Source organism: Malus sylvestris, chromosome 5 (genome assembly GCF_916048215.2).
Source record: "Malus sylvestris chromosome 5, drMalSylv7.2, whole genome shotgun sequence".
Taxonomy (NCBI): Eukaryota; Viridiplantae; Streptophyta; class Magnoliopsida; order Rosales; family Rosaceae; genus Malus; species Malus sylvestris.
In genome coordinates this window covers 39,953,865-39,977,416 of record NC_062264.1, presented here as the reverse complement: position 1 = coordinate 39,977,416, position 23,552 = coordinate 39,953,865, and the positions used below count along the sequence as shown (strand labels likewise).

The 23,552-nt window shown below is 38.0% G+C and overlaps 2 protein-coding genes and 1 non-coding gene across 3 annotated transcripts; all 3 read left to right on the top strand.

Moving 5' to 3' along the window:
* The first annotated feature begins 417 nt into the window (after positions 1-417).
* On the top strand, positions 418-520 carry LOC126624856 (U6 spliceosomal RNA). Its single transcript, XR_007624242.1, has one exon. It is a non-coding gene; the product is annotated as a U6 spliceosomal RNA (small nuclear RNA).
* Positions 521-5,770: 5,250 nt separating this feature from the next.
* LOC126623595 (BTB/POZ domain-containing protein At1g30440-like) lies at positions 5,771-10,027 on the top strand. Its single transcript, XM_050292533.1, has 4 exons — positions 5,771-6,720; positions 7,505-7,574; positions 7,822-9,048; positions 9,255-10,027. Exons 1-4 carry the CDS (start codon positions 6,662-6,664, stop codon positions 9,801-9,803), a joined length of 1,905 nt encoding a protein of 634 aa, XP_050148490.1. The 5' UTR covers positions 5,771-6,661; the 3' UTR covers positions 9,804-10,027.
* Positions 10,028-12,249: 2,222 nt separating this feature from the next.
* Positions 12,250-22,387, top strand: LOC126623627 (cation-chloride cotransporter 1-like). Its single transcript, XM_050292578.1, has 13 exons — positions 12,250-12,658; positions 14,252-14,398; positions 15,085-15,163; positions 15,479-15,570; positions 15,942-16,056; positions 16,452-16,552; positions 16,725-16,786; positions 17,617-17,835; positions 18,527-18,641; positions 18,956-19,150; positions 19,915-20,315; positions 20,676-20,837; positions 21,021-22,387. The coding sequence occupies exons 1-13, from the start codon at positions 12,483-12,485 to the stop codon at positions 22,109-22,111; spliced, it is 2,955 nt and encodes a 984-aa protein (XP_050148535.1). The 5' UTR covers positions 12,250-12,482; the 3' UTR covers positions 22,112-22,387.
* Positions 22,388-23,552: the final 1,165 nt, after the last annotated feature.

Sequence of the window (23,552 nt, the reverse complement as noted above, 5' to 3'; positions counted from 1 at the left end):
TACACATCAACATGTAATTTTACGATGAAACATATAATTACTCACTAAATAAAACATTATATGATGGTGCCAAGCGCGTATCTTCCTATGATTGGCGTGAACGTAAAGGTGCGCATTTAGCATGCAAGAGAGGGCTGCGGAGACGTGTTACTTTCAAAGTTCAAAAAGCTCCAATTACAATTTTTCCAGTTTATTTTATTGGAAAAGAGGAAGTATGCAAGTTAAAATTAACAAATTAATTCGAACCCACGAAGGAAAAGCCCAGTTAGGCCTGTGTGCGTCGGATTGGGTTGGGGCCCGACTCCTGATTGGTAAAGAAGGAAAACCAAGTATTAAAAACAAGGCAACACTTGTCCCACATCGGCCAGTCGTGCTATGCATGAATGTTTTATATACCTTTGCTCCACAACACTGCTTGTCCCTTCGGGGACATACGATAAAATTGAAACGATATAGAGAAGATTAGCATGGTCCCTGCGCAAGGATGACACGCATAAATCGAGAAATGGTCCAAATTTGTTTTGCTGTTTTAGCGCTGTTTTCCCGGTGTATCAGGGTGCTTCCTGGAATCCGAGGGGTCAATTGCATAGTTGAATGCAGTTTTGGGTTTGAAGCTACGGGAAGTGTCTTATATCTCCAGTATCTCATTGCTTTTTGATCCGTTTGCAAGGCAGCTGAGAAGGAAAAAGATGTATATAACACGACTATGGTGGTGGTTTATCCTCCAGTGGTCGGCAGTGGCGACTCTTCATGGCCGCAAAGGGTGTTATACGGTGTTAGTAATGCTAGGGCCTTGTTTTGGTGGGTTAATAGCCTAAACTAACTTACATGACACGAGTATACGATGTTGTAGCATTTTGTGTCGGTGCTAGAACAACATGTGCAATTCTTTTGTCATATGGCGTTGAATCGTAGACACGATGAATGTGCATTTGTGCTATAAAAGTACTTCTCTTACATGTAAGGTCTAATAATAAAATTAGATGTCAAACTCGTCATTCAAGTAAGTCAAACTTGAGACCTCCATCGTAATGGTCATTTGTGTGCTTTGTATCAATTATTGTGGCTTAAGGCTCGTTAATGTTTACCAATTTTATATCACGTTCATCAAATTTCATTCACAGCATATCAATTAGTTACTAGTCTAATTATAATTTTTTTTCCCGAATATGTAAGACATTCATGTTTGACTCCTTCCTCTCCTCTCTCATCATCAACTAACAAAAATAAAGTTTCAAAGATTAAGCGAGTTTTCAAGAAATTGCTCGAGTTTTAGCAAAAACCGCTTTCCACGGTCATATCGATTGGTTGGAAATGTTGTATTTTATTGTTTTGCAAAGTAAATTATGAAGTACAAAGTAAACAACGCAAATTCTGATACAATAAATACTCATGTTATCTGAACGTCCCTCCCACGCCGTGCAAACTTACATTATACAAGATTATGTGTGTTTTGCATTGCATTGAACTCTGCACAAAACTTCACACCTACGTTTATGTGCAATCACTATTTTTCAAATCCTAGCCATTATTTTTTAAGCAATACAATGAACTTGAAACTTTAATAAACCGGTAGAATTAATTTGCAGATGGCGCATTACTACAGTGGTAGAAAATAATTATGTCTATGTATTTTTTTTTATTCATATCGATTTCTCTTGCCCTGACAACTAACTATTTAACTCACTAATGTTATCGATCTACTAAAAAAATAGTATAATTATCTTATTTAAGTTTCATGTACCCTTGTATTTCTTATTCTTATGTTTGGTTTTGCAACTTGTTTTTAGAAAATAAACATTAGTATTGTCTGATTAAAACAACTCACACACCCAGTAGATCAATGTGAGGCCACACTTAACCAAAATACAAGAGCTTTTTAACTTTCATGAAAGATGCCCAATTGATGACATGAAGATACACCCCAACCTAAATTTTTATTTTTCTAACAAACGATATTATCTACACTAAGGGAAAATTAGTGGGCTTAGTCTCACAATGGGCTAGCAAGAATAAGGTTTAAATTCGTCTTTAGCGAGAATCGAATCTAAGATCTTTCACTTATAAGTGAAAAGAAGTACAACTATACCTTACTATTATCTAACCCCCCCCCCCCAACCTAAATATTGACCATTGAGTAAGAGTGATAACATGTAAGGGGACATAATAACACTCTATGTTAAGTTTACTGTCATTTTAGTTTTATCGTAGAATAATATTTGTATTCACTTATAAGTTACAAAGTAATTAATAATGCTTCAGATAATCTATTTAAGCAATATTTTGTAAATCATATGATGTAGCTGTTAATGATTGAATTATTACTTAACTGTTGATTAACATGTTTATTTTCTATTAACGACACATCATAAATTTACAAAGGTGTTCTAAAAAGTTGGTTCACCTAACCTTACTCGAAAGTAATGTTTTAAGTCCGATTCTTAAGAATGACAACGACGAATTCAATAATAATTTCATTATAAGGAAAACTAATGAAAAATGTTTGAAAACTTTGAGTTTTAACGATAAGGACAAAATAAAGGATAAAGTGAATAGTACAATGATTGACTTTTTAGTATAAAAATGTGATTTTTTTGTTAAAAGCAAGTTCGCTGGGAGTGGATAGCTCGGCAACCAGCAGCCAAAATAGCTCAGCACCCAACTAATTCCCTCCAGCCCAGTCAAATCGGCCAACTGACAGCCTAAGTCGTCCCATAGGCCAACCCAGAACGTGCTGAGCTAAGGGCCGACCTATGTGACGTCATGATGACGTCAGCATGATGTCACAAGCCATTTAAATTTTATTTTTGCGCCAGCCGCGTGGTCGCGAATGGCCGACAACGTCGCAGAGGTGGGGCCTAGGGGTGGGCAAACGGGTCCTGACCCACGGGTCGGGACGTGTATATGCAGTTCGGGCCAGGTTTGGGGCGGGTCCAAAAAACGGGGCGGATCCATGTAATTAACGGGGCGGGGTGGTAACAGATTTAGAGAAAACGAGCCCCTGGCCCTGATTGTTTCCTAAGTCCGAACTTGTTTCTTCTAATTCCATCTTGAACAATGCACAACTTGTAAAGTTATAAATTAATATAATATAAAATCACCAAGACAGACGCTTGGTGTATAAGAAGCCACATCTGTTTTTTTTGTTAGAAAATGAGAGAGTTAATGTCCTTTCACATATGCAGTACACACACGCCACACTCAGAGACAGAAGCAATAAAGTTTCCCCCACCTCACTATTATTGTCTCCCTCAATCTGCCCTGTTACTTGTCCTCTTCTGCAACAAGATAACATTTTTAACTTTTCATATAATTCCACATCTACCGTTTGAGAGAATTCAGAGATCCTTCCATTTGTTTTTATACAGCCAAAAACCAATAACAGAAGGATGAGGAAGGAGAGAGAGGGAGACCTAGAAATCCCAATCACCATGAACGACTTCGAGGGTCTCCTGACCTCCGATTTCAACTTCAAGCCCTTCGGCAAATCAACCCCAATCACCAAACCCAGACCATCATACTCTTCTGCCTCATCCCCTTCCCCGCTGCTGTTGTATCCTTGGTTGTGGGCACCGCCTGATAACCCACCAGAAGTCTAGAAGGTGCTGCTGCGTCGACAAGTAGGCTTCAGCACTCCACCTTATTGAATCCGGGAACGCTTCAGTGGAAGTAGATCCATTCCAAAGCATCTGTAGTTCTGGGTAGCTGTTGAACAAGTTGCCGTCCCCAAGAAGGAAGATGTTGTGAAGAGGAGAAAGAAAAAAAGAAACTAGCAGTATGCCTAAAAAACAGAAAAAAAGAAAAGAAAAAGTAATTGGACTCATAGACCCACTCTGAACCGGCCGGGTTAGGTTTGGTTTCTAAACTCAAAATTCTTCTACCCGGCCTGACTCGCCCCGTTACATTTTAAAACGGGTATGATCCGGTTCCTCCAAATTTAGGCCTGGCCCGTGCCTAGCCCTAGTGGGGCCTATTGTGTAGGCGCACCATGGGGTTTTGGCATGGGGACACGTGACCCCTCTCTGTCCATTGGATTTCCAACAGTAAAAAAAATTGAAATTTAAAATTAATGGCTACTGATGTAATACAATGAGGACCGTTCGATTTTCAGATCAACAGTCCAAATTTTTCAATAAAAAAATTAAAAAATAAAATAAAATGTCAAAAAATAATAATTTTTTTTAAAGTCAGAAATTAAAAATAAAACTATTATTTTTATTATTTTATAATAAAAAATAATAATATTTTAATAAAATTGACTAGGCTATTTTCTTATAGGAATGAATATGCATTTGGCCTATTACTGTTTATTGAGGTATATCACTGTTCACTGAGTGCTGACGCATTTTTTTAGAGGTAAACTTGCTCTAAAATGAACCGTATTAGAAATTTTTTGTTAAAATTCCCTATGTTATAACTGATATATAATGGAGCTATATATTGAAATTCCATAAATACGGTTCAATCTCCCATAAAGTCTCGAATCGTCATCACCGACTTTACGGAGCATACGTCTCCGTCAATGCAGGGAAGGAGGGGTAGGTAAGTAAACGACAACGTATTGGTCCCGGTTCTAAATTTATGCAATGCATCTGCACGGGACAATAAATTGACTATCTTTCTAATCAAACCCCTATCAATATTTATTCTCGGAAATCAGTCAAAATCTCAGTTAAAATGTCGACGTACTAATACTATATTTATATTTAATTAATATTATTCTTTTGGTTTTGGGCTGAATAATTTAATTATTTTCATATAGGCGTTAGTAACGCACACCCACATGGCCTTGCTGGATCAAACATATAGTTGTTGCTTCTATTCTTTCTTGTCAATAAACTAGAAAAAAAACCCTAAAAAATTATAGTTAAAAAAGTTTAGTGTCTATACATTAGTTGAAGTTTTTTTAATTACAATCGGTATTACTATTATCAGCAGACTCGGTTATATTAAGAAAAAAGAATTAATTTGAACACGAAATACTCATAGTTTTAATTTTGAAATTTATAGTTGACGTATATTTCAATTCAATACCAATTTCTATTTGAGTGTGATTCGGCATGGGTTATCAAAATATTATGTTTGAGTATGATTAGCTTCAGATTGTGGAATCACTGACCTTCTACTAATCTATCTACGATTGGACATATTATAGAGAATATTAAGGCCATGATTCTATCAGTAATTGGAGTTTCTTTTACCCATATTCGCCACCAAGCTAACGAAATCGCCCACAAACTTGCTCGCCTCGGTCTTATTGTTAATAAGTGCTGTACTTGGCTTGACACCCCTCTGAATCTAATCTTAGATTTACTTAGTGGAGGAGTCTTTGCTTTCTTTTAATTGACTTCTTGCAATGTCATTTGCTCTTTATTCTAATGAATCTACCACATTTCTAAAAAAATGACTATAACTACTCTTGGTAAAAATATTTCCGAAACTAATTTTTAGTACAAATTCAAGTCGATCGTAGAAAAGTATTTAAAGTGTTTTTTGCAAGAAATACATATCTAGTGCTTTCTACAAAAAAAACACTTAAACTGTTATTAGAATCCAAAATCAATTTTAACAAAAACGCTTTTAATTATTTTAAAGTACTTCCAAACGAGCCAAATATTATTATATATAAAAAACAAAAGTTACCCTCATATGGGTTTTTTTTTCTTTCTTTCTCACATTATTAAAAAAACCCTAAATCGCGAAAATTGAAAATACAAAGACGAAAAGCAGAAATTTGCTTCAACTACAACCAAAATCATTGTTTGGGCTAAAGATTCTCTTTCTCCTAAACCAAGTTATTAAAGTGCAATGAGTGTGTCGCAAGACAGAGGACCCCACACGTGTGCGTGAGAGAGGAGAAGGTCTTTCTTCCTTCGGAGCCAGAGAGAGGGAGAGCTGCTGTGCTGCCATTAATTATGGCCATTGCATGTTAGGGTTTCCAAGCGCCTCGCTGTCTTTTGGGCAAATGGGTCTTCCGGTTTTACATTTGCAGACATTATTTTACATCACACATTCATCGGGAGGACTCCTTTTACTTTAATAAGGTGTCAGTGGTTTTGGTCCCTTGTGTCTTGTGGGTTTTAAATTTTGGAAATTTCTTTTAAGTTAAATTACTATAGCATCTCCTTTTGGAGTTTTCTGGGGATGCAGTGTGGAGGGGTTGACCTAAATTCGCGGTCTGAATTAGAAAGTTTGAGTTTTTATTTATTTATTTTTTTTGGTGGGGTTTTTGGGTTCTGATTTGGGGTTTTTTTGGAGGTGGGTATTCTGTGGTGGAGTTGTTTTGGAGGAATTTTCATATTCAGAACTGGGTTTGTGAAGGAACTCCCTTTCTTCTGTTATATCTACTGGTTTTTTGGGTCAGCTTTTCCAGAAAATTCAGTGGTTTCTGCAAAGAAAGCTGCATTGTGGAGCTGTTTAAGCGTTCTTGGGGTTCTGCTTTTGGCTTTTTTCAGGGAATTCTTGGCTGATTTGGGCTTTTACAGTGTTTTTGAGGGAAAGTGCTAATTGGGTTTCTGTTTCTGCTTATGAAACTGCCCTGATTTGGGCAGTTACTTGTGCATTTTGCCTTGAGGGGTTTGTTTCTGCATACCTGATTGGCTTATCTCTGTTGGGAAGTTGATCTTGAAGTTGTTCTGTACTGCTTTCACTGGGAGGAAAAATGGCTTGCGTGAAATTGGGATCTAAAACTGATGCATTCCATAAACAAGGACAGGCCTGGTATGCATCCTGACATCTTAAATTTGATACTCTTTATGACAGATTGTGTGTATATATATGTATGTATATGTATATATGCTCTGAATTGTTCAGAATTTGTATCATAATTAAAATGGTTTAATTATGTGTTTATTTTTTACATGGTTTATGTTCAGTCTGCAAACCTTGGATTTGTATGGAAAGTAAAATTTGTTATGTGTTAGCTGGGATTTAGTAAAATTTGGAGAGTTGTTACTTCAGAGTATTCTTTTTCCATTGCTCTGCTGCGATTTTGGCTCGAAGAATGCTTAAAAGAAAGGCGGTTGATACAAACATTTTCGCTGCTTGTTAAGAATGGATGAATTCTTGCTTTAGCGTATGCTGTTTGGTTATACCTACGATTATATATGCTCTTTAGATGATCAGGATCTAGTAGTTGCATGTTCCTGCATAATAAATGGGCGGTTGAATTCTCTGTGTAGATTGCCTTGTGCTAGTAATCATTTTTCTATTTTCAAACCTTATACTTTTGATTAACAGTACAAAATGATGTCGGACCGTATTCTTTTTTGTACTAGGTAATGATTATCTATGATGGATTTGTATCCATGTTGTGAAATGGAAGCCATGTATTTGATTACCCTTTTGCATTATGAGGTCTATGCTTCATGATTGATTTCAAAAATCATGACTCGCTCGGCTTTTTGACTGCTGATACAATGAATTACTCCTTTATGTGTAAATTAGTTCCCCTTATTCTCTCTTTTTGGTTGACTGACATATATATGATTTGTAACAATTATAGGTTCTGCACCACTGGGCTTCCTAGTGACATTGTTGTTGAAGTTGGAGAGATGTCATTTCATCTGCATAAGGTAAGCTTCTCTGTTCCATGTTTCCTTTTACTTCCTTTTGGTAGGTATAACTATCACTTGATTTACTGTCTTTACAACTTGGGACAATTCGTTGGTTACCCTTGTTAGAGAATGGCTTTTGACTCCTTTTATGAGGTTCTATGGCTCTACGCTCGAGTTGTCAATCATAATTTTGTGTCAACCCCATATGCATGCATAGATTAAAATTTGAAAGCTACGCTCACCTTTGAATGGCCTTTCGATGCAGTTTCCTTTGCTCTCCAAAAGTGGGGTTATGGAAAGACTGATTTCCGAAGCATCTGAAGGAGAAGAAGGACGTGTCATAACCATCCCAGATATTCCTGGTGGGGCTAAAACATTTGAATTGGTAGCCAAGTTCTGCTACGGGGTGAAATTTGAGCTAACTGCCTCAAATGTTGTATATCTACGATGTGCTGCTGAGCATCTAGAAATGACTGAAGAGTACGGGGAGGACAACTTAATCACACAAAGTGAAGCCTTTCTCAATCAAGTAGTTCTTCGAAATTGGAAGGACTCTCTAAAGGCACTTCAAACTTGTGATGACATTCTCCCTTATGCTGAAGAACTCAACATTCCAAAAAGGTGCATGGAATCACTTGCCACAAAAGCATCCACTGATCCTAATTTGTTTGGGTGGCCTGTCAAGGAGCATGGCGGCCCCATGCAAAGTCCTGGTGGGAGTGTCCTGTGGAATGGAATAAGTACGGGGGCCAGACCAAAGAAATCAAGTTCAGATTGGTGGTACGAGGATGCATCAACCTTAAGCTTGCCTCTCTACCAGAGGCTGATTTCGGTCATGGAATCTCGTGGCATCAAACAGGAGATTATTGCAGCCTCAATCACTTTTTATGCAAAAAAGTACCTTCCTGGGCTCAATCGGCGTCAAGGCAATGATTATAGTACTAATCTTAAACCAGTGTCCTTGGGGTCCCCACCATCAGAAGAAGACCAGAAGCTCTTACTTGAAGAGGTCGATCGGTTACTTCCATTTCAGAAGCGTGTAGTTCCAACTAAATTTTTGTTTGGTCTACTTCGAACAGCCATGATTCTTCGAGCGAACCCTTCTTGCATATCAAATTTTGAGAAAAGAATTGGCATGCAGCTTGATCAAGCTACGTTGGAAGATCTTTTGATGCCAAACTTCTCTTATTCTATGGAGACTCTATACAATGTTGACTGCGTGCAACGAATTCTAGACCATTTCCTTGCCATGGAACAAATTACAGGAGGAGTGTCTCCATGTTCGGTTGATGATGAACAATTGATCGGGTCTTCAGGCCCTTCACTGACCCCAATCACAATGGTAGCCAAGCTCATTGATGGATACCTTGCAGAGGTCGCCCCTGATGTCAACTTGAAGCTCCCTAAGTTTCAGGCTCTTGCTGCTGCTGTTCCAGAATATGCCAGACCCTTGGATGATGGTCTTTACCGCGCAATAGATATTTTTTTGAAGGTAATTAGAAGAATCGATCAATGGTTCATATATATTTTGTTTTTTTTTTTCGTTATAAGACCGTTGAATTGACAGTTTACCCATCATGCCATGTAGAAAATAACCACATCACATCCTCTATAAATATTCTCTCAACCTCAATGTTTCTAGAATCACAATCGCGTAACTTTCTGTGTTTATTGTTTTCAATGGCTTACAACTTGCAGTCACACCCATGGTTGGCAGAGTCCGACAGGGAACAGCTCTGCCGGTTGATGGACTGCCAGAAGCTTTCCTTGGAAGCTTGCACTCATGCTGCACAGAACGAGCGGCTACCCCTTAGAATAGTTGTTCAAGTTCTCTTCTTTGAGCAGCTTCAGCTTAGGACATCTATTGCGGACTGCTTTCTGGTTTCAGAAAATCTTGATGGATCAAGACAGTTAAGAAGCGGGTTTGCTGGGTCTACCGAGGGAGGCTGGGCCACAACCGTGAGGGAAAATCAGGTTTTAAAGGTTGGGATGGATAATATGAGGATGCGGGTATCTGAGCTTGAGAAGGAGTGTTCGAACATGAGACAAGAGATCGAGAAGTTGGGTCGCGTAAAAGGTTCTAGCACGTGGGGAAACGTATCAAAGAAATTCGGGTTCAAGATTAAGTCCCAGATGTGCAGCGCTCAAGAGGGATCGGTCACCAGTCAGCATAATGCGAGTGAGCAAGTCGAGAAACTAAAGGAGAGGCATGGAAAGCAAAAGAAAGGCTCTGTTAAAGATGAATAGTTTTGGAAGTTCTTTCTGTGTTACGCTGGATATTTCTTCGATTTCGGTTCGTAAACTCAGTTCCCACTTTTGCTTCTCTTGTGCTAATACACCTGTTTAGTCCCTTGCTGTATAATTCTATGTTAATTATGTGTAGTGGAGATGGACAACGAAGTTACCTTGTAACTTGTTTCTTAGTTATATTCTCAACAAAATTCATGAAAAATTCAAACGACCCTTGGCAATGTTTTTGTTGCAACCCTCTTTAACCTTTTGAGATTTAAATGTTTCTTATATTTGGTTGGTTGTCAGGAGAGATTGAAGTGTTTTTGTGAGCCTTGTTGGCCCTGAAAGGGTGGAATACTGTGACGAAAACACTAGTTGGTTCATTTTTTAAGAAAAAAAATATGAAATTCACTGTCTATATGATAAGAACAAAAATGAGTCGTATCATCGTGAACCCTTGACCTTGTTTTATATTGCAAATCCAGTGTATTTGTTATCGTTATTGTAACTTATTGACTAATACTGTATTAGTAACACGGTTAATAAGACATGCACTTTGTTTTTATTTGTATTTTTTATTTTTTATTTTTTTATTAATACAAGGATAAGTTTACATTGAGGGTGGAGAATTTAAACTAAGTTACACAATGGGAGGCATCCATAATAATTTGGTTTGAACTCACCATTTACAAATATCGAATCTAAGACATTCCTCTCATAAATAAAGAAAAATACCACGAAATCATCATTCATTTCATATGCTCAGCAATTTTGGTAACATTTATTTTATAGTATTTCCGAAAAACAGTTAGAGGCATTAATGTTCTCCATAAATGGGGAATATATATTTTTAAATCATATTTTGTAGACTACACGATGTGAAAATTGATGGTTTGATTCATTCTTTAAATCATTAAAAAAAAAAAAAAAAAAAAAAAAAAGGAATCCATTCATTGAACATCCCACATTGCCCAGGAGAGTGGATCCTCTAAGCCTTATATGTATATTCTCATCTCTACCTAGCACGAGCCCTTTTGAGAGCTCACTGACTTTGGGTTCCATCGGAACTCCGAAGTTAAGCGCTTTTGCGAAAGAGCAATCCCATGATGGGTGACCCACTGAGAAGTTATCATGTGAGTTCCCAGAAACAAAACCGTGAGGGCGTGGTTGGGGCCCAAAACGGACAATATCGTGCTACAGTTGAGTCGAGCCCGGAATATGGTGGGGACTCGGACCGGGATGTGACAATTTGATATTAGAGCCAATCCCTGGTCGGAAGTCACAGAAACAAAATCGTGGAGACGTGGTCGGGACCCAAAGCAGACAATATCGTGTTACGGTGGAGTTGAGCTCGGGATATGGTGGGGGCTCGAGCCGGGATGTGACAATTTGATATCAAAGCCAATCCCTGGTTGGAAGTGTGTATCAGAGCCAATCCCTGGTCGAAAGTGTGCCGACAAGGACGTCGGGCTTCTAAGGGGGTGGATTGTAACATCCCACATCGTCCAGGGGAGTTGATCATCTAAACCTTATATGTATATTCCCATCTCTACCTAGCACGAGACATTTTGGGAGCTCACTGGTTTCGGGTTTCGTCCCACCATATCCCGGGCTCGACTCTACCGTAGCACGATATTGTTCGCTTTGGTCTCCAACCATGTCCTCATTGTTTTGTTTCTAGGAACTCACACAAGAAGGATCATCTAAACCTTATATGTATATTCCCATCTCTACCTAGCACGAGGCATTTTGGGAGCTCACTGGCTTCGGGTTCCATCTCACCATATCCCGAGCTCGACTCCACCGTAGCACGATATTGTTCGCTTTGGTCTCCAACCATGTCCTCATTGTTTTGTTTCTAGGAACTCACACGAAAATTTCTCAGTGGGTCATCCATCATGAGATTGCTCTTGCGCGAACTTGATTAACTTCGGAGTTTCGATGGAACTCGAAACTAATGAGCTCCCAAAATGCCTTGTGCTAGGTAGAGATGAGAATATACATATAAAGCTTAGATAATTCACTCCCCTAGACGATGTGAAATGTTTCAATCCTCCCTTTTAGGGGCCCGACGTCCTCGTCGGCACACTTCCGACCAGGGATTGGCTTTGATACCAAATTGTCACATCCCCGCCCGGACCCCACCATATCCCGAGCTCGACTTTACTGTAGTACGATATTGTCTGCTTTGGACCCCGACCACGCCCTCACGGTTTTGTTTCAAGGATCTCACACGAGAACTTTCCAGTGGGTCACCCATCATGAAATTGCTCTAACGTGAACTCGCTTAACTTCGAAGTTCCGATGGAACTCGAAGTTAGCTCCCAAAAGCCCGAGAGATGAGAATATTCCTAAAAAAAAAGTTAAAAATCCAACAAAAAATGGGTTTTTACAGAAAGCGAAAACGAGTTTAAAAGGCGCGTGCTGTTACCGCCGTGCCAAAAAATTTAACGTCCTCATTTCTCAACTTTTTTTCTCATTTGATTTCGTCTCCAGGTTTCTTCAATTCAAAGACGCCTCTCTCTTTTTCTTTGCGTTTCTTTTGAACATTCAGTATTCAATAACATCATCGTTTCTTAATTTCCCGCAAATATTATATAAAAATCCTTTCTTTCTATCCGTTTCTCGCACAGATCTAAATCCAGTTTCTGTGGGAATAGTTTTGTATCTGATCGATCCAAACAGGGCGCAGAAATGGACAATGCTGACGTCGAAGCCGGTGCGGAAGAGGAGTTCCGTGGCCAGAGGGGTCGCAAGTATCGCTCCGTCGTCGACGACGATCGCGCCGTGCTCGAGATGTCGTCCATGGATCCTTCCTCCTCCTCCTCCTCTTCCTCGTCTTCTCTCCCCGTCCACCAAGCTTCACTCAAGTATGTGCGCTTTCTTTATCTGAGACTTAGGGATTTGAATGGTGGTTAAAGAATGAATTTTGTTGCGTTATGCTTTGCGTTTATTGGGTTTATTGTGGAAAATGAGTTAAACCCACAAGTTCATTTGATGCTTTAAGCTTTGTGTATGATGGAGTCTTGTCGGAAATTTGAGTTAAACCCACAAGTAAAATTTCATGCTTTAAGCTTTGTATATAATGAATTCTCGTTGGAAATCGAAAATGAATTAAACCCACAAGTGCACTTTGATGCTTTAAGCTTTCTTTATGATGAATCTTGTCGAAATAAAAAAATGAGTTAAACCCACAAGTGCAATTTGCCAGGATGTTGACTGTTATGTAGAATGAGCTATTGAATTCAAATAATGGGAATTCTTAAGATGCTTGGATTCTGAATTCGAATGTACACTAAAGCGCTGCCTAAGTCACTAATCATTTGAAAGTTAATTCCAAGTGGCATGTATAGTAGTTATGTTCTTTGGTTTTTGCTTGTAGGGGATATAAATTTTTGAGTGAACTTTGAATGATTGTGAATTCCGAGAGTATTGTCTCCTCATATCTTGGTCAATTCGATAAAAGATTGCAGTCGGGTAAATCATTAATTTTGTTATCTGCATACTGATCAAGGTTTTGAGCCATATAGATGATGTGAAAGGTCGGTGTGCCCAATCAAAAGTGCAGTTTTTGTTTTCTATTGGTTCATGAAACATTAGTACTTATGACATGCTCCAGAAAAGAAGTCTATTTGAGCTTATGTCTGTTTAGATCTCCATAGTGGTGTGCTGTGTTTTTGCAAAGCGATATTGGAGAGTGCTGATCCTATTACAACACAAATTTGGGTTAGGCTGATGAAACTGTCGGGGTGGTTTAGGTTTAGCTTTGAAACTGTTGTTCCTTGCTGGTGAAGATCAGTTGGGGACTGGGGCCAACACAATGTGATTATCATTTGGCATTGTGGGGTATTGGTTTTTATGTGGATTGTTTGGTTGGAATGAAATAAGAGGTTAGTTGATGTTAGGGTGGAGGAAATGGGGTGAGTGTGGGACTAAATTAGGTTTGATTTTTGTTTTGGTCATCTATATCCAAGCATTTCAGGATATTCCTTTAAATACAATCATTTTGGTTTGGAGTTTTGAGTTGAAAGTAAGCAAATTTGTAATTTGATGGATGTCTTGTCCATCCTTTTTTGCAGTGTTTTTGTCTTAATGATAAACATGTTTCCTGACAAAGAGTACATGCATTTTTCAGTTATACATTTTTTATTATTATTCATGGGTAACCCAATCTATGGTTTGGCATAACATCAGTCCATGAAAAGTCAGAGATATCTTATTCATGGGTTGTTGCAATAATTCCTTGGAACAAAAAAATCCGAGTTTCCTTGTCAAAATGTTTTTGATAGCTATAAAGATACTTGTAAATTGATATTCCTATTCAGGTAAGTTTGGTTTATTTTGTGCCTATATGTTGAAGGGCGGGTTTCTGTTCATTGCATGCAAAAAAGATTGAGCAACATGTGGAATATAATTTTATTTATTCTTGCTTATAATCTCTGTACATGTCTATTGGGGGACAGGAAAATAAAAGTGAGCACCCAAGAAAACATGGGTTCTAACGTAAAAGAAGGGCCTTCTACTCATGTGCAAGCCAATGGGCCCCAGAAAGAATCAAAATTGGAACTATTTGGTTTTGATTCTCTCGTCAACATTCTTGGTCTGAAGAGGTATGTTCGATATGTTCATTGGTATGTTTTTTTTATCATGTTCTGTTACCCTTAAACGCAGATACTCTAAAAAAGTTTCAGGTATGTAGTATCTGATTTACATGCTTTTGATACTCCAAATCTGTATCCAATTTGACACTTGAATATGGCATGTACATGGTGCATAGGAACAATGATTTTGAAATTGTTAGGAAAATCACGTCTCCGCGGGTAGTTTTAAAATGTTAAGGGCTCACGTGAAAAGAAAACATTGATGAAAAAAGAGGAAGCACTTTGAATATATTATTTTGTTTGCTGTCTTGTCCTTTGCTTTGCCATATCTGTATCCTAGGTTTTACGATATTTGTCTTATTGTTTATGTACCCCTGTCTCTGGTGCCCGTGGAACATAATTTTAATTGATCAATACACACACACACATATACACGTCTAGGCATTCAGAGGGATGCAGGCACACGTACAATTAATTTATTTTCTCTCTTAAAGTTATGGTTTTTGATGTGTGGTTTCTGTTTTCTGCGTAATCTCTTTCTGAGAAACGATGTAAGGATGAGAGAATATTTTGGCAGTTTTCTCCCCCCATGTTTGATTTTGGAGAATTTTCTTGATACAAAAGCTATTTACTTATGTTTGGTATAACTTTTGTTGCTGATTGGCTGGTAATTATTTGTTTCATGCTTGCTACAGTATGACAGATGAGCAGACTGCAGCACCATCAAGTCCTAGAGATGGTGAAGATATTGCTATCACTCAGGGGCAACCAAAGGTATGGTACTTTATTGGCAATCCTGCTGTATCTTGCATAAGTCCCTTCTTTATCTCGTTGCTTGCTTGGATTCAATAGAGGAAATTACAAGATAAAACAGTGCAACTATTTTTGTCATTTTGACATTACTTTGAAAGTAGGTGTGGTTAAGAAATCATAAGGATGTTGGCTTAGATGTATAGTTACTTGTAGCGTATGCCTTTTACCCCTTTTGAGTTGTTGAAGTCTCATATTGTTATGCTTTCTTGAAAGTTGGAACTGCAGTTCCGAATTTCTGATGTTTTTCTGTATCTTTTGATGTGCATCACCATGCAGCCAAGTGATCTCAAATTGGGAACAATGATGGGTGTATTTGTGCCGTGCCTTCAAAACATATTGGGAATTATCTACTATATCCGCTTTTCTTGGTAATTCTTAATTTGCTTGAGGTTCATCTTTCTTTGATACGCAACTATTTTATTCTATTTCTCAAGCTGTTTGCAAGATGCATGGACAATATATAAAAATGGCCTTTTCTCTGGCACGCTTCTTCCTCATTCTAAAGCTCTTTGTTAGGCTTAATAGAACTGGGAAAATGCATGTGAAACAAATCTGATGATTATTGCTTTTATTTCTGTATCTTTCTTTTTTATGGCTTTTCAAATGATTGAGTTCATCATGCTTCCTTTCCTTCTAGACCAGTCATGTTCTTACGGATATATATGTTTTTAATTAAATTTTTTTATAATTTTATATAAAAAAGCTACTGATATTATATCTTAACATGTAAAAATGACAGGATTGTTGGTATGGCTGGCATAGCTGAGTCACTATTATTGGTTTTCTTCTGTGGCTTGTGTACTTTCCTGACTTCAATATCATTGAGTGCAATTGCAACCAATGGTGCTATGAAGGTACACAATATTTATATGATAAGACAGATTAGAGAAATATTAGACGGGGTATTTTAAGAATGTCGTCACCCTGTCATAAAATACCAGAGCTATATTTTAGTGACTCTTAACAGTTGGAAACTGGATTGTGATACCATTTTAGATTGCTACATGATTGTGCGTCTACAATTTTGATTCAATCATAACAGTTATTCTTACTTTCAAAGAATCGCTAACCCTGTGCTTTATATGTTAATGAATTGTGTTATATTCACATATCAGGTAATGCATGTTGAATTATGGTTCTTTCCTTTGAGTACTCTGACGCTGTATTTTATGAGTTAATTTATTTTTCACCAAATAGGTTTTGTAAAGAAGTGATAATGAATTCTTCTTTGTATTCATTTTACTTCTAGGGTGGTGGACCTTACTATCTAATTGGTCGTGCCCTTGGTCCAGAAGTTGGAGTTAGCATTGGATTATGTTTCTTTCTAGGAAATGCTGTTGCCGGATCTCTGTAAGTGTTCACTGTTAAGTTAATTGTGATGACATAATGACATGATGGTTGACGTCCTGAGGCCGGTGGAGTTGAGTCTTGAATAAAGTGTTCTATTCTTTTGATTGCTTTATGCATGGTGCTGGATGGTTGTTGAGTACTGACCTTAGGTTTCATGTTCTTGTTATTTTAGTTATGTATTGGGAGCTGTTGAAACCTTCTTGAAAGCTGTACCAGCAGCTGGGATTTTTAGAGGTAATTTAGCAATGTTCCGGTTCACAATAATATCTTTCCTATGAATTTTTTTAGGCTGACTAAATTTGAAATTCTTGTATGGCTTGTGGCAGTGGTAAAATCTGTACTTGTTTTTAGGAAAAGTTCTAGCACTTGTAATGCTTTTATCTCTAGGATTGTTAGAATTTGAGCTTTTTTTTCTAAGGATTTTTATATCTTAAACAAAGAAGAAAAAAACCTCAATCCAGTTGTGAATTACATTTTTTTTTAATTTAAAAAATAAAGTTAAACCTAAAATAGGAAAAGATTTCAAACCGTGGTTGATGGTCAAGAATTTTGAGCTTTGTGGGGCTGTTCGGTGTTGGCAGTCCTTTGGAACATTTGGTTGGAGCGAATGGAACAATTTTTGAGGATTATAAGGGAGTGAAAGTAGATGAACTTTGGGATAGAGGTAGATACTGGGCAGATCTCTGGGCATTTGTTTCTAATGAGTTCAGGGATTATTCTCTTTCATATATAATGATGGATGTGTTAGCAGCTGTAAAATGAATTTGGTCCAACTTTTGGTTCTTGTAAAGTAGCCTACTTGAGAGGTCTGAGCTAGGTTTTTTTAGATAGTGGACTTCTTATCCACTTGTTTGTAAATCTTTCTGCTGTTTTAATAAGAGTTCTATCGTTTCTTGTCAACAAAAAAAAAAATAGTAGAACCTTTTTTCTTTGAAATGTTTTGCTGGGAATTGGAATAAATTGCCAAAAAAATTTCAGGTTAAAGAAAATAAAAACAAAGAACTTGTTTCTAATATTTGAAATTGTATGTAATTTCTTTTTCTTTTTTCATGTTGTCAACACAGAGACCACAAGAGTTAATGGAACATCAATTCCAATACAAACTCCGAGTTCACATGACCTACAAATCTATGGGATAGTTGTGACTATTCTTTTGTGCTTTATTGTGTTTGGTGGTGTGAAAATGATCAATCGGGTTGCACCTGCTTTCCTCATACCTGTTTTATTCTCGCTGTTCTGCATATATATCGGGATTGCTTTGGCGAGGAAGAATCACCCTGTAGGTTAGTGGCTTTAACTTTCTTTCAGAAACTGGCACTTATCAATATGTATATATGTTTTTGCATGTACTTGATATTTTGTCTATGTAATTGGTCTACTATTATTAATTGTGTATTTAATTTTGGGGTCAAAATACGTAGGCTTGATTTCATACATAAGTAATATTGTGAACCTTCAGTGTTGTGTTGTTGTCAGCTTGTTGTTTATTGTTATTACTAGTACAATGCTAGAGATAATATTATTTGCAATAATAATGATAGCAATATTAACAACAATAATAGTTTTACTAAAAACAAAAACTTAGGTTTAGAAATAAAAGAAAATACAAGTAAGCTAGTACCTCAGCTGAAAGCACGAAACAAAGTCAATAATCTAAGCAACGCTGCCCCCATTCAAGAACAAATATACTGGAAGAAATATCTTCGGATGTTGGTACTCGGATCTAGTTGGATACTGTTATTATTTTTTATTTTTTTCATTTTAGTGGTCAAAGGCTGCATGCCTGGACCAGTTTCTTAAAGATTAGCTTACTTTTACATAGGTGTGCAGATTAGTTCAAGTCGACTATCGCATTATATTATGGTAACTGGACTTTTTACATATATGGTCCCCATCAAATGTATTCTTTTATACTTGTTGGCTTTGGTTTTGGTGGGGGTAAATGGATAATATTTCTTGTAATATTTGTTACAGATGGGGTCACGGGCTTGAGTTTGAACTCTTTTAAGGAAAACTGGAGCTCAGATTATCAGAGGACCAATAACAATGGAATCCCTGATCCTGATGGAAAAGTATCCTGGAATTTCAAGTTAGTCGTGGCATTAATCTTTTGAACTTTAGTAATTTGACTATTTTGCTGGTGTGAGTTAAACTTATAAATATGCAAATATTTGTATTCTTTTTATGATTATTGAGGACATTCTTTTAAAATCACGGTTTCATCAATCTATTTCTTTAAACTTGTAATTGTCTACTATTATTTTCCTTTTTGGTGAAAGGCTATTATTTTATATACTAGCTGTATGTTTGTATGGCAATTTATTTGATTTGTTGGTTATGAATTTTGGGCGGATATAATTTTCTTTTGCTTTTTTTAACTTTGCTATTAATTTTTGTTTCCAGTGCAATGGTCGGCCTTTTTTTCCCTGCTGTGACAGGAATTATGGCAGGTTCAAATCGGTCAGCCTCACTGAAAGATACTCAGCGTTCAATTCCTATCGGAACACTGGCTGCAACGCTTACAACTACGGCAATGTATCTGGTTTCTGTGTTACTATTTGGAGCCCTTGCAACCAGGGAGAAGCTTTTGACTGACAGGTATACAAATTCTCTAGTATTCTTCCTTGAGGCACTAACCTATCTTTTCTTTCTCATTTTAACTATATTAATTTAAAGTTGCCTGAGGTTGTATAATTTATTTATTTTTTTCCTTTCCATTCTCATTTATGTGTGGCAATGACCACCTCTGTTAATCATGTGGCAAACTAGACATCTAGGAATCATCTTTTTTACAATATTCATTTTTGCTCATCAACTTTTAACAAAAAATCCAAATTTGGAAAGAGAGACTGGCAGTTCTTCAACATAAGGACGGAGACAGGTGATAGAAATCTTTTACTAAACTTTCTAAGTTCCCCCTCTTTCGTCAGTGGCTGTTCTTTCTTCAAAACCTAGAAAAACATCTTTCTTTGTGCTGAATTTTTCGACACCTAATAAAAGGATAATGTAATTCCTAGGTTTGTACTTGTTAGAAGGTAAGAACCGAGAAGATCTGTTTGAGATGATGTCTAACTAGTCTCTGGTCGGGAAGTTCCTTTTGTTTTTGTTTGTTTGTTCTTAACTCTTCAGGGTTTAGACAGGGTTTAGACAGGGTTTAGAACAGGTAAATCCATCGATTTGGAGTTTCGTCCATGGCCACTTATTTATTATATTATCTATATTGTGTCAATTGAGTTCTAAAAGTTGGGAGTTTCTGTCTAGTTAATTATTTTCCTGCGTATGTGTCGATTAGAATTTTGCATTGGCAAATTAATGTACTTTATTCATCGTTTGTTTCTGCTGAAACTGGAGTTTCTCTGCAGGCTACTTTCGGCTACAATAGCTTGGCCTTTCCCAGTATTCATTTACATTGGAATAATTCTTTCAACCTTAGGTGCTGCTCTTCAAAGCCTGACTGGTGCCCCCCGTCTCCTTGCAGCAATAGCCAATGATGACATTTTACCTGTTCTTAACTACTTCCGGGTTTCAGAGGGGAATGAGCCTCACATTGCTACCTTGTTTACAGCGCTCCTCTGTATCGGGTGTGTCGTTATTGGGAACCTGGATCTTATCACACCAACTATAACTATGTTTTTCCTTCTGTGTTATGCGGGTGTGAACTTATCTTGCTTCCTTCTGGATCTTCTAGATGCTCCCAGTTGGCGTCCTCGGTGGAAATTTCACCACTGGAGCCTCTCTCTTCTTGGAGCCTCACTTTGTATAGGTATACTATACCTATTATATTTATTTTGTACTCTGATTTTTAACATTATGATCTATTTTTATAGAGGTGCTAAGAAAGACGGTAAAAGCATAGGTAGGGAAATCAATTGTCAGCTCTTGAAATTTAGTTGGAAATTTCCAGCCCACCTAGCTTTGGGGATTGTTAAACTAATGAATCCTGTATACTCGTCACTGTTAGTATTGATTAAATGGATTAGCATCTGACGGTGGCGTGATTCTGTTACTGTCGTACTGCAAGTTATTGTAGCCATATGTGCATGCTTATGCGTGATGTAAGTAGGTTAAATTCAATTTCTTTTTAACGTTATATTAATCATCTGTGTTTTCTTTTTGTATACAGTGATCATGTTCTTGATCTCCTGGACATTCACTATTGTGTCTCTAGCCCTGGCAAGCCTTATTTATTATTATGTGAGCATCAAAGGCAAGGCTGGGGATTGGGGTGATGGTTTCAAGAGTGCATATTTCCAACTGGCTCTCCGCAGTCTACGATCTCTAGGAGGTACGTGTACATCTAAAGTTTTACCTTTCTAGGTGAAAATTTTAATGTGGGAGCGTGTTTGTGTGGTGTGGTTGCCGGGGGCATCCCGATGGTTTGGAGGAAGTGCATGCTAATCCAATGGTTTGTGCTTGCGTGCAAGTATACTTCAACTTTTTCTTATTCATCTTTTCACCATGCATGCAGCAAACCAGGTGCACCCAAAGAATTGGTACCCCATCCCATTGATATTCTGCCGGCCATGGGGGAAGCTGCCAGACAATGTACCCTGCCATCCCAAACTTGCTGACTTTGCCAACTGTATGAAGAAGAAGGGCAGGGGAATGTCCATCTTTTTCGCTATTATGGACGGTGATTACCGTGAATGTGCTGAAGATGCTAAGACTGCATGCAAACAGCTTGCTACCTACCTTGACTACAAGAATTGTGAAGGTGTAGCTGAGATTGTCGTGGCCCCCAGTGTGTGTGAAGGATTTCGGGGCATTGTCCAGACAATGGGTCTTGGAAACCTCAAGCCAAACATTGTGGTGATGCGGTATCCTGAGATATGGCGTCGTGAAAACTTAACGGAAATTCCAGCCACTTTCGTTGAAATAATTAACGATTGCATTGTTGCGAACAAGGCTGTTGTTATTGTCAAGGGTCTTGACGAGTGGCCTAATGAGTATCAAAGGCAGTATGGTACCATTGACTTGTATTGGATAGTGAGAGATGGGGGTCTCATGCTTCTTCTCTCTCAACTCCTCCTCACGAAGGAAAGCTTTGAGAGTTGCAAAATCCAGGTTTTCTGCATCGCGGAGGAGGATACTGATGCGGAGGGGCTCAAGGCTGATGTCAAGAAGTTTCTGTATGATCTTCGGATGCATGCTGAAGTGATTGTTGTAACAATGAAATCATGGGACGTGCAAGCAGACGGTGCTTCTCCTCAAGATGAATCCATGGAAGCGTACACTGGTGCTCAGCAGCGGATAGCTGATTACATGGCTAACATGAAGGCAACAGCTGAGAAACAAGGGACCCCTCTGATGGCTGACGGGAGGCAAGTTTTCGTGGTTGAGCAGCAGGTGGAGAAGTTTCTTTACACTACGCTGAAGCTGAACTCGACAATACTCAGATACTCGAGAATGGCTGCGGTTGTGCTTGTGAGCTTACCTCCACCGCCGGCCAACCACCCGGCATATTTCTACATGGAGTACATGGATTTGTTGGTGGAGAATGTGCCGAGACTTCTAATTGTGAGAGGATACCGTAGAGACGTTGTAACTCTATTCACATAGTTTCAGTGGAAGACTGCATCCGTCCTGGAATGGTAATTGCCGCATTTTCCGATACTACGTTGTTCATATATATTTTTTCACTTTTCCATTTGATTTTCTTACTTTTGTAGTTTAAAGCGTTACATTCATTCTTTTTACCGTCCTTGTGGCTAGAGCAGCATCTTACTGGTTCCCTTAATTTGTTCTTGTAAAGTACTGAAACATAGCTATTTTTTGGGATGTGAAACTTCCAGTTAAAAAGCTGACCATGCACCATGATGAATCTATTTTTGTTCACTTCTTGTGTCTTGCAGCTCAAATATATGTTGGTTTTGACCCGGTGTTTTTATTCGCTTCTCCTAAAACATCACGTAGCCAATTAAGCAATACAGTACAATGATGTGCATTGCATTTGCTCTGCCATGGGATGCGCATAACCCGGTTAAGCGACGATATAACAATCAAATATCAATGCTGATTCCGGTTTAAAGACATTGCATCCACCGATATCTTACCCAAATATAGACACTATACAAACATGAATCTACAAGTTTTGCGTTCAGCTGGCCTTGGTTTGCGCGACGTATCCCGTCTTGTTTTTCATGCTTGGAGCCCGACCCGTTTTCTGAGCACCCGGGAGTTCACCTTGTTCTGCGTGCACGGAGCCCGCCTTGTCTTGTGCGTTGGGTTCGCCTCGTTTGCATGTGAGAAGTCCGCATTGTTTTGCCTGCCAGAAGTTTGCCCCTTTTTGCGTTCACATAGCCTACGTCGTTTTGGTGTGCACAGACCCAGCCTCATTTTCCGTGTGCAGTGTTGGCCTCGTTTTGTGTGACGTATCTCGCCTCGTTTTTCATGAGCATAGCCTGCCTTGTTTTGCGTGCCATGGTTCGCCTATTTCTGCATAAGTTACGTCTGCCTCGTTTTGCGTGCGTTGAGCTTGCCTAACACCCATGTTTTTGACAAAAATGTAAATTTTTTATTTCTGCAAAATATTTTTCCTAAGCATTTAGTTAAATTTTTTAAGGAATTTGGAAGCAGGTTTACGATTTATTGAGCAACAAAAGTATATTTAGTAGAATATTTCAGCCGAAAACTAAAAAAATAAGTGAAAAATAAAGTACTGAGGCCCAAAACATTGTCAAATGGGGTTTTGCACTCAAGAATCTCAACGGAAAGTCTCACCTTAATTTTCAAAACTTCTTAGTGAGACAAAGATGAAAATACATAGATTGAACGGTGATTTATGTACGAATTTGCAAAACCGACCGAAAAATGTAAGTGTTAATCCACATCTTTTTGTAAAAAATGCAAATTTTTTATTTTCTCGAAATATTTTCCATGAGCATTAAGGAAATCTTTATAATGTATTTGGAAGCGGACTGAAAATTTATTGAGCAACAAGTGTACATTTAGTAGAATATTTATGCCGAAAAGTAAAAAATAAGTTAAAAATATAGAGATG